Source organism: Amblyraja radiata, chromosome 14 (assembly GCF_010909765.2).
Source record: "Amblyraja radiata isolate CabotCenter1 chromosome 14, sAmbRad1.1.pri, whole genome shotgun sequence".
NCBI lineage: Eukaryota > Metazoa > Chordata > Chondrichthyes > Rajiformes > Rajidae > Amblyraja > Amblyraja radiata.
Genome location: NC_045969.1, coordinates 21,906,637 through 21,923,140, shown reverse-complemented (window position 1 = coordinate 21,923,140; position 16,504 = coordinate 21,906,637). Strand labels below are relative to the sequence as shown.

The 16,504-nt window shown below is 38.0% G+C and overlaps 1 protein-coding gene and 1 long non-coding RNA gene across 4 annotated transcripts in view; both read right to left on the bottom strand.

Annotated features, from left to right (window-relative positions):
• The window catches only part of sh3kbp1 (SH3 domain containing kinase binding protein 1), a 172,391-nt gene that overhangs the window by 10,884 nt on the left and 145,003 nt on the right, over positions 1-16,504 (bottom strand). For all 3 annotated transcript variants that reach the window (XM_033032764.1, XM_033032763.1, XM_033032765.1), the window contains 2 exons: positions 14,601-14,766; positions 11,417-11,508 (listed from right to left, as the gene is read on the bottom strand). In XM_033032764.1, the coding sequence (XP_032888655.1) occupies positions 11,417-11,508; positions 14,601-14,766 (258 nt within the window). The remainder of the gene's footprint in view (positions 1-11,416; positions 11,509-14,600; positions 14,767-16,504) is intronic.
• LOC116980490 lies at positions 5,461-11,408 on the bottom strand. The gene is made up of 3 exons (XR_004413982.1): positions 11,290-11,408; positions 8,903-9,011; positions 5,461-6,695 (listed from the first exon to the last, which is right to left on the bottom strand). It is a non-coding gene; the product is annotated as an uncharacterized LOC116980490 (long non-coding RNA).

Genomic DNA, 16,504 nt, shown 5'->3' with positions numbered 1-16,504 from the left:
TTGAACAGATGCTTTGGTTCGGTCTTCACTGAGGAAGACACAAACAATCTCCTAGATGTACTAGGGGACAGAGGACCTAGGGTGATGGAGGAACTGAAGGAAATTCACATTAGTCAGCAAATGGTATTGGGTAGACTGATGGGACTGAAGGCTGATAAATCACCAGGGCCTGATGGTTTGCATCCCAGGGTACTCAAGGAGGTGGCTGTAGAAATTGTAGACGTATTTGTGATCATTTTCCAATGTTCTATAGCTTCTGGATCAGTTCCTGTGGATTGGACAGTAGCTAATGTTATCCCACATTTCTAAGAAAGGAGGGAATTATAGACCAGTTAGCCTGACATCAGCGGTGGGGAAGATGCTGGAGTCGACTATCAAAGATGTAATAGTGGCACATTTGGATAGCAGTAACAGGATCGGTCCAAGTCAGCATGGATTTACGAAGGGGGAATCATGCTGGACAAATCTGGAATTTTTTGAGGATGTAACAAGTAAAATGGACATGGGATAGCCAGTGGATGCAGTGTACCTGGACTTTCAGAAAGCCTTTGATAAGGTCCTACACAGGAGATTGGTGGGCAAAATTAGAGCACATGGAATTGGGGGTAGGGTATTGACATGGATAGAAAATTGGTTGGCAGACAGGAAACAAAGAAAAAGGATTAACGGGTCCCTTTCAGAATGGCAGGCAGTGACTAGTGGGATGCCGCAAGGCTCGGTGCTGAGACCGCAGCTATTTACGATATACAGTACCCTCCATAATGTTTGGGACAAAGACCCATTATTTTTTAATTGCCTCTCTATTTGAGATTTGCAATAGAAAAAAATCACATGTGGTTAAAGTGCACATTGTCAGATTTTAATAAAGGGTATCTTAGTTTCACAATGTAGAAATTACAGCAGTGTTTATATAGTCCCCCGATTTCAGGGCACCATAATGTTTGGGACACAGCAATGTCATGTAAATGAAAGTAGTCATGTTTAGTATTTTGTTGCATATCCTTTGCATGCAATGACTGCTTGAAGTCTGCAATTCGTGGACATCACCAGTTGTGGGTGTCTTCTCTGGTGATGCTCTGCCAGGCCTGTATTGCAGTCATCTTTAGCTTATGCTTGTTTTGGGGGCTAGTCCCATTCAGTTTTCCCTTCAGTATATAAAAGGCATGCTCAATTGGGTTTAGATCGGCTGATTGACTTGGCCACTCAAGAATTGACCATTTTTTAGCTTTGCAAAACTCCTTTGTTGCTTTAGCAGTATGTTTGGGATCATTGTCTCGCTGTAGAATGAACCGCTGGCCAATGAGTTTTGAGGCATTTGTTTGAACTTGAGCAGACAGGTTGTGTCTATACACTTCAGAATTCATTATGCTACTACCATCAGCAGTTGTATCATCAATGAAGATAAGTGGGCCAGTACCTTCAGCAGCCATACATGCCCAGACCACTGTGTTTCACAGATGAGGTAGTATGCTTTGGATCTTGGGCAGTTCCTTCTCTCCTCCATACTTTCCTCTTGCCATCACTCTGATATAAGTTAATCTTCGTCTCACCTGTCCACAAGACTTTTTTCCAGAACTGTGGTTGCTCTTTTAAGTATTTCTTGGCAAACTGTGTCCTGGCGATCCTATTTTTGCAGCTAACCAGTGGTTTGCATCTTGCAGTGTAGCCTCTGTATTTTTGTTCATTAAGTCTTCTGCGGAAACTGGTCATTGACAAATTCACACCCGATTCATGAAGAGTGTTTCTGATCTGTCGGACAGGTGTTTTGAGTTTTTTTCTTTGTTATAGAGAATTCTTCTGTCATCAGCTGTGGAGGTCTTCCTTGGCCTACCAGTCCCTTTGCGATTAATAAGCTCACCATTGCTCTCTTTCTTCTTAATTATGTTCCAAACAGTTGATTTTGGTAAACCTAAGGTTTGGCTGATGTCTCTAACAGTTTTATTCTTGTTTCTCAGTCTTATAATGGTTTCTTTGACTTTCATTGGCACAACTTTGGTCATCATGTTGATAAACAGCAATAAAAGTTTCCAAAGGTGATGGAAAGAATGGAGGAAAGACTAGGTGCTGAGAGCTCTCTTATACCTGCATTAAGGAGGCATTTAAACACACCTGAGCAAATACAAATGCCTGTGAAGCCATGCGTCCCAAACATTATGGTGCCCAGAAATGTGGGGGGACTATGTATAAACACAGCTGTAATTTCTACATGGTGAAACTAAAATGTATAAAAATAGCCTTTTGCAGTTTAACCACATGTGATTTTTTTCTATTACAAATCTCAAATTGTGGAGTACAGAGGCAAATAAATAAATGATGGGTCTTTGTCCCAAACATAATGGGGGGCACTGTACATTAATGATTTAGATGAAGGAATTAAAAGTAACATTAGCAAATTTGCAGATGACATAAAGCTGGGTGGCAGTGTGAACTATCAAGAGGATGCAATGAGGAAGCAGGGTGACTTGGACAGGCTGGGTGAGTGGGCAGATGCATGGCAGATGCAGTATGATGTGAATAAATGTGAGGTTATCCACTTTGGTGACAACAACAGGAAGGCAGATTATTATCTGAATGGTGTCAGGTTAGGAAAAGGGGAAGTACAATGAGACCTGGGTGTCCTTGTACATCAGTCACTGAAAGTAAGCATGCAGGTACAACAGGCAGTGAAGAAAGCTAATGGAATGTTGGCCTTCATAACGAGAGGAGTTGAGTATAAGAGCAGAGGTCTTTCTGCAGTTGTTCAGGGCCCTGGTGAGAACACACCTGGAGTATTTTATACAGATTTGGTCTCCTAATTTGAGGAAGGACATTCTTGCTATTGAAGGAGTGCAGCGTAGGTGCACGAGGTTAATTCCCGGGATGGTGGGACTGTCAAATGATGAAAGAATGTAGCGACTGGGCTTGTATTCACTGGAATTTAGAAGGATGCGAGGCATTCTTTACAGATACATATAAAATGATTAAGGAATTGGACACGCTAGATGCCGAAAACATGTTCCCGATGTTGGGGGAGTCCAGAACCAGATGCCACAGTTTAAGAATAAGGGGTAGGCCATTTAGAACTGAGATGAGGAAAACCTTTTCCACACAGTGTTGTGAATTTGTGGAATTCTCTGCCTCAGAAGTCAGTTGAGGTCGATTCACTAGATGCATTCAAAGGAGAGTTAGATAGAGCTCTTAGGGCTGGCAGAATCAAGGAGTATGGGGAGAAGGTAGGAAAGGGGTACTGACTGTGGATGATCAGCCATGACCACATTAAATGGCGGTGCTGGCTCGAAGGACCGAATGGCCTACTCCTGCACCTATTATCCATGTATCTATGTATTTAAGCATCATTTTCACTTTGGCCAGCTACTGATTTGTCAACATTATTGTACATAAATGACATGGCTGATAGGCAGCCAATATAAAACCACACCCAAGTTGCCTTTCCACTGAAGTATGGCTGATTGCACATGGAAAAGCAAAAAGCAACAGATGCTTGAAATCAAAAAGAAAAACAGAAAGTACCAGGAATATGCCAAAAACAGATTTAATGGTTCAGGACATGGCTGGTTTTCCTTTCCCCCGAAGCTGCCTGACCTGCTGTGTATCCCTAACATTTGATGTTTTTAGCAGTGATATTGTCCACTTCACACTGCTGTCAAACTTTAAAACTACCCACCATCCAGTAACTAAGTTCAAAGCGGTCATTTATTCTTTTAAAAAACGTGTAGAAAAGTATATTCTTTTGCCACTTGATGAAAAGCCCTTTACAGATTCACAAAATGGCACCAGGGAAGAGGACATTTTGCTTTGAGTCCAAACCTGCTCTATGTTAGAGTAATCCAGGGCGTCCCACACCTCACACTTTTCTTTTCAAATCCATTATTTTCAGATATTCACCCAGCCCCCTTTTGAATGCAACAATGGAATTGGTACCGCAGTAGAAAATTCCAAATCCTAACCATTTGCTGTGTAATCATATTTTTTTCATGTGTCACTTGATTTAGCACACAAGTTAAGGTATATATTTTGATCCTTGTTGGGTATGACCTAAATAATTGTTCACATTATATTAAACGGGGTGAAAGTGAAAATCAAGCAACCAGAAACCAAAACTGTTACCAATGATAAAAATCATGTTGTTTCAGACTCAATGTGAAATAATCTAGAATGATTCTGAAATAATCTAAAATGAAACAAGAAATTAGGTGCTTCAGTTAAATGCTGGAAAAAAAAAATCAGAGAATATGTTATTGTTCTGTTCACGGTAGAGAAGACAGATTAGAAGTGTTCAAAATTACATAAAGTTTTGAAAGAGCAAATCGGAAAAACTTAAAGGTAGATAAAAATACTGGAGAAACTCAGATTCTCCCTGCCCCATCTATGGAGCGAAGGAATAGGTGACGTTTTGGGTCGAGACCCTTCTTCAGACTCAGGAAAAACGTGTTTCTTTTCAAATGGTTATAAATTGCTAGGATAAACAGCAGTAATGCAGAGTTTTTTGCCCCAGATGTTAGTTTGAGGATGTGATTGTGCAGAGGAGCTTCACTAGGATATTGCCTGGATTACAGAGGTTTAGTTATGGGGAAAGATTGAAAATGAGGACCTGTTGCCCTGCAGCTAAAGAGGCTGAAGGGTGACCTGACAGAAAGATATAAAATTATGAGTGGCCCTAATAGGGTAATCAGAATCTTTTTTCCCCTCTGTTGGTTTAAAAAAACAAGAATACAGTTAAAGATGAGAGGAAGTAGATTTGTAGGGGCTCTGAGGGGTTGATATCTGTATATCTGCTGTGTGCCACCAGGAAGTGGTGCAATCAGATCCAATCACTACATTGAAAAAGGTATTTAGACGTATAGTTAAATTGGCAAGGCATAGAGGAAACATTCCTAATGTGCATCAATGTAGGTAAGAACAAAAAATTGTTATGGACACAGTGAACTTAAAGGCCTCTTTCTTGCTTTATGACTGACTCAATAACTCCAACGAGTAATTTACCAATACCATTGTGCAAAGAAGATAATAGTTTTCCACTGAAACAATCTTATCAAGATAAAGCATGCAAGGAAAGTTGGACAAATAAAGGCTTAGTAGGTAAAAACCAAAGATCCTATAGCAAGCAAGATAGTGCACTCGACGAAAAAGACGTAGTAGGGTCATGGGCAGATTCATGGGTAATCTTCGGCCCCATTTCCGTAACCGGCTTCCGTTTCCGCACTACTATCTTTGCTTTGGCCATGGCGTCCACATCTTGTGAACAGTGTGATCAAATGAATTACAGAGTGCAAGTTTAATACAAACATTAACTCAAACACAGCACATGAGCCATTTAAAAAGAGATTTTTTTTTTAACTTAGAAAGAAAATTTAAAAACATCAAAACGAAAATTAACAGAATTATAATTTATTGACATATTAATCATTAACAAAAAATAGCAGAATTATCAATTAACAAAATTATGAATAATGGGTCTAACACTATATCACACACACAAACTGTTCCCCCCGCAACGCTGATTACACTGCGAGAGGGATATACAAAGTCAGGTCGGGTTTACTGAAATGGCCGACGAAAAGGCTGATGTTCCGCTCCGTAGCATACTCCACGTCAGCCCATTGGTTTTAGCAGGAGTGCACTATCTTGCTTCCTATAGGATCTTTGGTAAAAACGGAAGCACACCGTAGATCAAGTTAAATGCACAATTTTAGCAAAGGTTCAGTAATGGCACTGCAACACTGAAATTTCCACACTGTGTACATGCATAACTTGTCCTCTATAGTTAACTTGTATTTCTCAGATTAACCTCAGCTGGCAGGTTTAAAAAGACTGAATAATTCTCTGTTCGGCTTTCTTTTGTGATTAAACCATCTTTAATGCTGCAAGTAATTGCTGGAAAATACATGGAATTATTATGCTACAGAATAGTTGTATTACAGACCGAAACAAGAGATGTAGATATAGTTAGGGTGCACTAACAAGTAAGTAGGCTACATGAGAATAAGAAGTTCCAATGGAAAGATTATAAAGCAGAAAGATGTTCCAACTGAACCAATAAGCAAATCACCAGCAAATAAAATACCAACAAAGAACTGAAGTATACTTAGACATTAGGCTGGATCATGCTAATGTGCAGTCTGAGGTTCCACAGAGAACAACCAGTCAGCCGCAGTGAATGCGTCTGGACTTCCACATCCGAATGCTACAACATACAGCACATCTAACCTCGTGTTCTGTCGCTGGAGTCAGCATCTGGTCCAGCACCATATCCTCATCATACAGAGCTGAGGGTCCGGGTACACCTCAAATCAGCTTTACACCATCCATGGCGGAGGTACCCAATGCAATGCCATTCATTAAAAATGTAAGCGAGGCTGGGTATTTAACGCCTTTAATGAATTTACATAAGTAAAGTGTTTTTGGATACACTTTGCAATTCTAAAATAATCTTTATATTACTTAAAATATTTAACTACCTGAATAAATATCAACATTTCTAAATATTACAGGTCATCCAAGAGATTTAGAGATATGGGAAATAGTGCCGATCAGAAGGCCATCAACATGGTCTAGAGGCATGGGGTTCAGGATCTGCTGCCTACTTCGTCCCTGACATTCATGGGCTTCTCCCGCTCAAAGAACTGCTATGTCAGTAATACCACCAGCAAATTGGGAACCATGTGCCACAAAGGGTAGGTGCAGCCTCAGGGATCCTGCAGGAAGCAAACGGGAGATATATGCCATTTTCCTTTTCTTAAAACAATCAAATATTACAAATCTCCCATTTTATTTCCTCACCAATTTTCCTTTCTCATGAGTAAATGAAGTTATTGGATGCAAGGACGCAGCACTGCTTCTACTCTTCCATGAGATAGCATCATATCAGGAGACAATGGAACTGCAAGGAAGCACCATTCAACTAAACATTGGTGATGGGGGTTTGATTGGGTGATTGCTTGACTTGAATGCTGCAGTCTTGGCCTTCACCTGGGAATAGACCTCACTGTTCGTCCATGGTTTCCAGTTGTAGAACTGGAGAAATTGGAGAATTCAATATTCATACTATTGGGTTGTAAGCTACCCGTGGAAAATAAGGTGTGCCTCAAATTACAGCAATGGCTCAGAAATACTTAACTGGCTGCCAAATGCTTATGTTTGTGAAAGGTGCTAGAAAATGGAAGTCCATCGTTTCATGAGGAAAGAGTAAATGACATAATTACGTGATCTGAAGAGAACAATCGCCACATCGAGTATATAGCACAGCAAAAATGCTCCATGGTGGTTGGCAAGAAGATTATCAAACTAATTATTACAGTAGACATGGTCAGGGGCAATTTCTATAGGGGTTCTTAAAAGAGAAAGGAGGAGGATTTGAGCTTTAGGGAGGAAATTTCAGAGCTTTAGCCCTTGATAACTGGCTATCATTAGTGAAGCAATTGAAGGTGGATATGCAACATGGCTAGAGATTAAGTGTAGATCCTGGAAGAGTTTATGGTCAATTTTTCAATCAAGGTATTGCTTCACTGAAAGTCAATGCAAGCCAGTGAGGACTGGATTGATAAGTAAATGATCCTTAATGAAAACTTTGATGTGAAAACTAGGTTTTCTGATGAATATGGATAAAAGCCCATCAAATGTACATTGGAATAGTTAAGTCAATAGATGACTCAAGAGTGGAAGAGGGCTTCACACAGATGAGTGGAGGTGGGGTTGTGCAGTACAAGAGTGATCGAAATAGATGCCCAAAGTACTGGACAGTGGTTAGTGCAGGTGTGTAGTCCAATATTTCAAGTTTAGAAGCTCAATTTTAGAAGATACCAGAGCAAGGATGGAGTCAGTGGCTGAGGAACAGAATAGCAGGAAGGTACAGAAACAATAGAGGAAATTTTCACTTATCTAATACTGAAGACTGGGCTGACAATTTAGCAACACGATGTGAGGATAAAAGGAATCACAAAGAGAGAAACATGTTTTTCAAATGTCAGAGCCTGCATGAAAAGATAGTCGATTATACTTCTATAGTGGAACTCACTTACATCACTGCTCAATAGAGCTTAATCAGAAAACCGATCACTGCAAGTAATCAAGAACTTAGAGTCTTTTTTACAAAGGTTGCCTTTTCGTTTCTGGATCCTCATGAATTTGACACACTGAATACAAAGGAGTATCTGGATATGTGCAATGTCTCAAGTGCACAATTTGCACATTTGCACATTTCCACAAAATTCAGTTATGCATGTGTAGCTAGCAGATGGTGAAGGTCACACGTGAGATTTGTTTCAGTCAGGTTTGGAATGGAATTACTGTACAGGGTCCAAGTCTTCCCTCAAATTTTCCCTACCATTTACCACAATCTCACCTGGCCCCAAATTCACCTCCCAACCTCACCAGATATCCACCATAACTGATTATGGCTCCAACCACACCCCACCCCTCACATCCCACAGCCAATTATAACCAAACACCCCGAACACTTGATCGTGACCTTCGTGTTAATCAACATTTATACCTCTCTCTGGTGTAAATGTCAATTAGTAAGAAGACATTTCTCCCACTCCCAGGCCTCTTTAGCACAGTACCTTCCATGTAGTTTTTGCTTTATTGCAAAGCAAATAAAGTAAAACATTTGAACATCATGCACAAAGCTTCCAAGCAACTGGCATGAACCTTTGCCAGTGTGGAAGAATTTCTACGCAATACATTCCACACACATTAAAAAACCTTGAGGCTGACCCAATTACTTTCAAAACTGTTGTATTAAAACTTGTAACAGTTCATTGTTACTGTAGAATAACTGGAATAGTTAGACATTTGATTGCACTGAGATCTGTCTAGAAACTACTCATTGCGATAAATGGAAAGCGAAGAAGCAGAAATCATTCAAGAGCTCGAAAGGCTGTCAAGAGGAAGTCAGTCTTACCCTCAAAGGGCATGGAAGTGGAGTTACCCATGGTAAATAGAAGTGAGAGTTAAAAGGCTTACAAGGAGTGATGGGAAAGGAAAGCAAAGTCGTCACATGAAAGGAATGTCTGAAAACAATGAGAACAGAACAGAAAGTTACTGAAGCAGTTTTGACATTTAAATGTGTATTTGTTATATCGCTACAAAATTCATGCTTAATGTTAAAGTTTATCATTTTATAACAAACTATTTACCAAATAAAATGGATAGTTTTCTTTAACTCTCAAACTAACCATTTAATTAAATTAAATACAAATTGTGAATAATGGCCGGGTTTTGCAAATTTGTATCTTAAGTCCTCTGAAGCGAATAGAGAACCTTTTCACATTTTATTGTGTTATGTTGACTAAAACAATTGTAGAATCACCAATTTTACAAGTTAGTCGGGAAATTTGAAAACATAACAATGAAAACTTTAAAACTGCAGTGTTTAGAGAATGTTTTGTAGATTATATTTAAATTGTCCTCAGCTGGATTAATGGTCCAACCTTCTAGGCACATGTTGCGAAAGAAATAATTTAAAATCATAAATATAATGAAGTTGATAAACACCTTCTTTGTCTTGCCCTGTATTAAATTTCATTTAAACAGACAATATAATTTTGAATCTGTAATACATTATTTTTAAAAACAATCCTGCTTCACCTCTTAGACCATGTTACCTACAATTCACTCGATTCTGAGGCCATGCAAGTAACACATTTCTAGGATTGAGACTGAAAGTTGAGCAATAAACCCTACACAAGCTAATTAAGGTATCTCCAATTTTTCATATTTTCAGCATTGAAATTATGGCTGGAGAATTGGGAGGGACTATCCCGTCCCCCACTTCTGTACTATCTCATCCGTTATAGTGGCTTACAGAAGCTCTCTTGCGCAATTGTACAGTTAATTAGCTATGGATGGAAATTCTACTGTCTATTCTGCCACTGGCCGAAGCTTCTATACTGAGAAGACATTGATCTAAAATAACTGACAAAGAGGAAATTACGTACAATATTGTTATAGCCAGGATTCCACTGGCTGAAGGAGTAGTGTCAGGAATTTAAAGGGACACAACACATTTTATTTTGCCCACACTTGCTTCCCTGACTGGTAATGATTACTAGAGAAGGGTGTGGTTGCTAGACCGCTCTGTAACACATTCCCACCTGGTGGGACTAGATTCTATAATAATTCTATATGTAATGTATATTCTGCGTAATTGTTCTTTTTGCAAGGAACAATTACTTGCAGAAATCAATGAAAGAACAGAGTAGAATTAACTGTTTTGTTTGTTCAGGCATAATAGGCCAAGGCTACAAGGCCACCTTCTGTGCTGCACAGATCTATTATTCTGTATGATGGCCCTTATGCTCTTAAAATAAAACATGTTTTAAAACACTAGTCAGGAATAAATGTGTAGCAGATTGGTTTAATGCTGGATTGAAAATCTACTATTTCTTATCCATCAAATAACATGCTATAGCAGTCACAAGGAAATTAGTGAGAATGATGAAAGTTGCTGTATATGTGAAGGATTCACAATTTCTCACTATTTTGAAAGGAAAAAAATGATTTTTCTCTACAACTAGTATACAGATGTTTTATATATTAGATCTATTTAAACTTAATACTATGTAAATTTTTATTAACATTTAAATTTATTTATTGTTTGCAGTACTTAGCTATAAATAGTCTTTCAATGCATCTCGAGGCAAAACCCAACAAATATTAAGAATAATATTTAAAATCCAGTGTTTTGTTAACCAATGGTCTAACAGCAATAAAAAAAATATCAATACTAAATTGAAAAGAACATAACTTGAGTAAATAATAAAGATTTAACATTAAAAATGTTTATAAAGAGACTAAATACTTACTAACTTCACTTCAAAAGAATTATGAAGAATTTCTCAGTGCTGATAGAAAAACGAACAACGGCAACCAATGCAATACATTATAACAGTTTCTTGAACTCACTGATGCACGTGAGATATACTGACCACTCCAAAGGACTGCAGCTTCTCCAAGAATATTTAACATGTCACTGTACTGTTACTTTACTTATATGAATTTTAATTCTAGTGCACATAAAGAACTCCCATAGTTAAATAAATCTTATTACAAACACAAGAATAAAACCGGTAAAGTTCAAAATAACTATATTGCTACAAGACACAAATTTGAGCTACTTGCTTTTCTGCAGTGACTCGTTGTCATAAGCCATTTTGCAATGCAGAACTAATCTGCTGCTTACTTTACAGATAATGCAGCTCCTTTGAAATCAAGCTTTCTGGCTTGAATTTTCACTACTGTTTGTAATAAATCCTATTCGGAGTAAGGGTCCATTAACACAATATGTACTGTGTATTGGTTCACTGCTGCAGATCAATATGCCAATGTGTGTTATAATGCAGTGTGCAGTTTCACGATAATGCAGCTATTTATAGATAATTCGAAACAGCAGCTGAACAGGACGGTGACTTCTTACCAATGTCATTGGTCTTTTCCAAGGTCTCTCTCTCTGATGTACTGAGAAAAAGAGCTGGAGATCCTAATTCTGCCTTTGGATCACTGTCAGACCTGCCCAAATAAACAACATCATGCACATTATTACTTTAATTAATTCAAGTTATACTAAAGATCTACAGTGACACCTTTGTAGAATGTCAAAACATGAAAACTTATTTATTCAAACTTAAGCAATTCAGCCTTTCTAAAATACTTTTAGAAATGAGACATTCATGGCAGCATAGAGGTTTTTAATTATAGTCACATTGTTTGGTTACTATCAATAGTATAGGTTCAATAATTTCTTTAGAAAACCTACAAACAAAACCACCAGATTTCCACGATTGACCAATTTTACTACGTCTGCTTGGATTATGAGTCTGGACATTTATTTCAGCTAAGCACATGATTGACTGCTGGTCACGTGCTAAGAATTTTGTTTAAAATCACTTTTCAATACATATAAGTTAGAAAGAGCAGAAAGAACATGCAAGTAAAACTGGCATAAATCCTCCTAAAAAACATTTTGGTACTATCACTTTAATAAAAATTAATTTGTCCAACAGATATCACTGACTCATCCCAGAAGTGGGCTGATCCTCACCAGTTTAGCCATTTGTGTGAATTTAAGTCATACTGGACTTTACAACTGGCAGACTTCAGTCCATTGGAATTGGTAGCATTTCCTTCACCCTGTCTCTCCACACTGGTGCTTCTCAGGGTTGGGAGCTCACTCCCTTGCTCTACTCCCTGTGCACCCTTGACCAGGTGGCCAAGTACAATGCCAACTTGATCTTTAAATTTGCCCACAATACCACTGTTGTCAGCCAGATCAACGATGAAAACGGTTTTCATATTACACTATAATGTTTGCACCATTATATATTTTGCAATCAGTGTTGATTTTATTGTTGTACGTATTGTTTTTAGTGTTTACTCCATGAGATTCAAAGAAACTAGCACATTGTAGTATGATGTATACAACAATAAACTAATCTATACATAGCTGCACAATGTAGCTAGATGTAGTTGATTTTTGTTCAATTTAAACTCTTACCACCATTCAGCAGCAATGGAGCAAAGCACGTACAATGAATACATTAAAAACATCACTTTTATATCTTAAGAGTTTTTCTAAATAATTATACAAACTGAGATGAATGAGAGCATTAAGATCACTTGTCTCGGACAGGATCTGTTACATTTGGCTTGCGAGAAATCCAATTGTGAGCAAAATAATTACTCATACCTCCAAATGGAAGATGAACCTGCTGTGCAAAACCCCATTGATTTGCAATTCAAAAGTTTAATACTAACCTCAAGTGCCTTATACATAATTATATCTCTTTAACCAAATCAAGTCAAACATGCTGCCATTGCTTATGATATTCTCAAGATTCGGATTGTGACCTGGAAGCACTCCTTATGATACATTTTTCTCTACTCAGCATAAGTCACTTCCACAATGAGTACAATTTATTGATTAACTATGGGAATAAAAATTGAATGATGCATGCCATCTGTCTAACCATTATAAAAGAAGAGTAGGTTAAAAACCCATATTGTTGAATAGTCAGGATATCACTTTTGGATATTAACTGCAAGTCAACAACTAATATTCTTTTAGATTTTTCACAGAATTTTAAACATGTTGGTGCAGACATGTTGAGCCAACCAGAGACACTTACCTTCTGCTTAGTACAGTTAGTACATACAGACTCAGAGGCAAAAATGCATTGAGCATTTGCAACAAAGTTGATCAAAGGTATGTAATGTTAAAATTGTACAAGGCATTGGCGAGGCCAATTCTGGAGTATGGTGTACAATTTTGGTCGCCTAATTATAGGAAGGATGTCAACAAAACAGAGAGTACAGAGGAGATTTACTAGAATGTTGCCTGGGTTTCAGCAACTAAGTTACAGAGAAAGGTTGAAGTTAGGTCTTTATTCTTTGGAGTGCAGAAGGTTAAGGGGGACTTGATAGAGGTCTTTAAAATGATGAGAGGGATAGACAGAGTTGACGTGGATAAGCTTTTCCCACTGAGAGTAGGGAAGATTCAAACAAGAGGACATGACGAAAATTAAGGGACAGAAGTTTAGGGGTAACATGAAGGGGAACTTCTTTACTCAGAGAGTGGTAGCTGTGTGGAATGAGCTTCCAGTGAAGGTGGTGGAGGCAGGTTCGATTTTATCATTTAAAAATAAATTGGATAGTTATATGGACGGGAAAGGAATGGAGGGTTATGGTCTGAGCGCAGGTAGATGGGACTAGGGGAGAATACGTGTTCGGCACGGACTAGAAGGGCCGAGATGGCCTGTTTCCGTGCTGTAATTGTTATATGGTTATATGTAAAAAAGGAAAGACAAGCAAGGAGATAATATGCTCTTCATAAAAAGGAGGATATATAAAGAGCAAATAAGGAAAAAAACAAAAAAATGAACAAATACATTATCATAGAATCAAACAACACAAACACAGGCCCTTCAGTCCACGTTGATCATCAAATGCCTATCCAAAGTAATCCCGTTTACTAGCATTTAATCAATAGTCTATGCCTTGGGACTTAAGTAGTTGTCTAGACACTTTAATGTACTGATAGTATTTGTCTACACCATATACTCAGACACAGAAAAAGACTCAAACAAAAGTAAATTGGAACTATCTATTTCCCATTAGGCAATCAAAGCTGCAGGTGACCAAGAGAGAGAGCTGAAAGTACAAATTCGACAATTAGAAGGGTACTCAAAAGGAAAACGAGGTGGGATCACATGATTATCAAGGGATTAGGTTAACAGTAAGAAATCACTTTGGCAAGCCAGGTCAGGATTTAAAATCTGTTTGGATGGAATTATGAAATTAAAATGGACCATAAAATCTTGTGAGAATTACAGGTCACCAAATAGCAGTATGATATTGGGCAGAGAATAAATCAGAAAATTAGAGATGCATGTATCATCTATTAATCAGAAGAAACTTTTTAACCTACACAAAGACTGAACAAATGAAATTAGGAGCACCAAAGTGAAGAATGAAATTAAGGAATGCTTTAGAAATAGTGTTCTCGATCTACAGAAAATGTTATTTTTTGATTTTGTAATGTTCTGTATTACAACAAACCAATATTAAACAAGAAGTGCAAATTGATAAAAGCTGGCAAAAAATACCTGGCATGAGCTGCAGGTACTGCTGGTCTTTCTGGCCTCTTGGGAGGCAATGCATTTGGTCTGTTCAAAGAATTAGTCTTGGGAGGCAAAGGTTTCTTAGGTGGTATTGCAGGTACTGATGGTTTGCACAGTTCTATGGATTTCTGATCTCTCTCCGGCTTTTCTTCTGAAATGTAAACATTAGGGCATTTTATTTCCTAACAATATTCACAACACTGAAGAATTTCTTCCCTTATAAAACATTAAAATTCATAATATATCTTGATAAAAGATATCTGGTATGTTCAGTATAATCTCTGCAACTATACTTTGTTCAAGCCAGTTTCTTAAATAATCTAACACCTGTCCAAAGTGGCATTTACTTGTAATGACTCTCACACAGTTGTGCACTGGGAATGGCACTATTGCAACCTTTGAGGGAAAAAGCATTTAATGTTATACTATAAGTATATTTTGAAATTCCCAGCTGTTCTTTCCTTAAATATTAGGCTAGAATATTCTGCTCTAAATAGGCAACTACAGAAATGCTGCCCAACATAGAAGGCGGCAAAGTTATAAAGCTTCAGCGACTTATAAAAGATGACGATTGACTGAAGTTTGCATGAAAATGTTAATAACGTGACAAATTTTGTGTTGCCCAAGTAGAACACAAAAACATAGAAAATAGGTGCAGGAGTAGGCCATTCGGTCCTTCGAGCCTGCACCACCATTCATTAGGATCATGGCTGATCATCCAACTCAGTATCCTGAGCCTTCTCTCCATACCCCCTGATCCCTTTAGCCACAAGGGCCACATCTAAATCCCTCTTAAATATAGCCAATGAACTGGCCTCAACTACATTCTGTGGCAGAGAATTCCAGAGATTCACCGCTTTCTGTGTGAAAAATGGTTTTCTCATCTCAGTCCTAAACGATTTCCCCTTTATCCTTAAACTGTGACCCCTTGTTCTGGACTTCCCCAACATCGGGAACAATCTTCCTGCATCTAGCCTGTCCAACCCCTTAAGAATTTTGTAAGTTTCTATAAGATCCCCCCTCAATCTTCTAAATTCTAGCGTGTACAAGCCGCGTCTATCCAGTCTTTCTTCAACAACTGGTGAAATAATTTATGCTGACTGGTACCATTGACTTATTAATTAAAAACAAACATACATCTTCCCAAATGGTAACTTCCCAATTTCAATTGTGTAATGGAAAAAACAAATGCAACTCACAGTATTTGTCCATGAAAAAAATAAAGACAATTCTGACTTTGAAGTCCGCAAGGCCATTCAATATTATCATTGGTATTCTTCTATCTCAATGTCATATTGCTGCTCACTTTCCATACCCCTTGATGCTTTTTATGTCTTGAAATCCACCTTCTTAAATTCATTCAGTGACTCGGCCTACACACCTTTCTATGGTAGAGAACCCAAGGTTCATCACCCCCCCTGAGAAGAAATATCTCCTCAATTCAGTCCAAAATGTTTTGCTTCATATCCTGAGACTATGATATCTTGTTCCAAAGTTCTCAGCAAGGAAAAGTCACATTTATCCACACCTTTTGGCCCTTCAAGTCTTGGCTTGGGTACGCATGCATCCAAGCAGCAGAATCTAATTTACCTTCTTTTCCACATATACCTTTAGGTTACTCTTTTTTAAATCATGTTCAAGTATCTTGTAAAAATACTTATCAAGAGTCAATAATGTTTTATTGTCATATGTTCCAGAGAGAACAATGAAATTCTTACAATGGGTTGATCATTGTAAATCAGGGAATCTTTCAATGTTACAATCTTCCAACATTGCTAATGGTTCACTAGGTAAATATCCCATAATCAGTACAAATATAACTCAGTGCAGCAAAACTAGTTATATTCAGGGGAAAATGTTGCTCCCATTTTCTTTTATTTATAGGATAC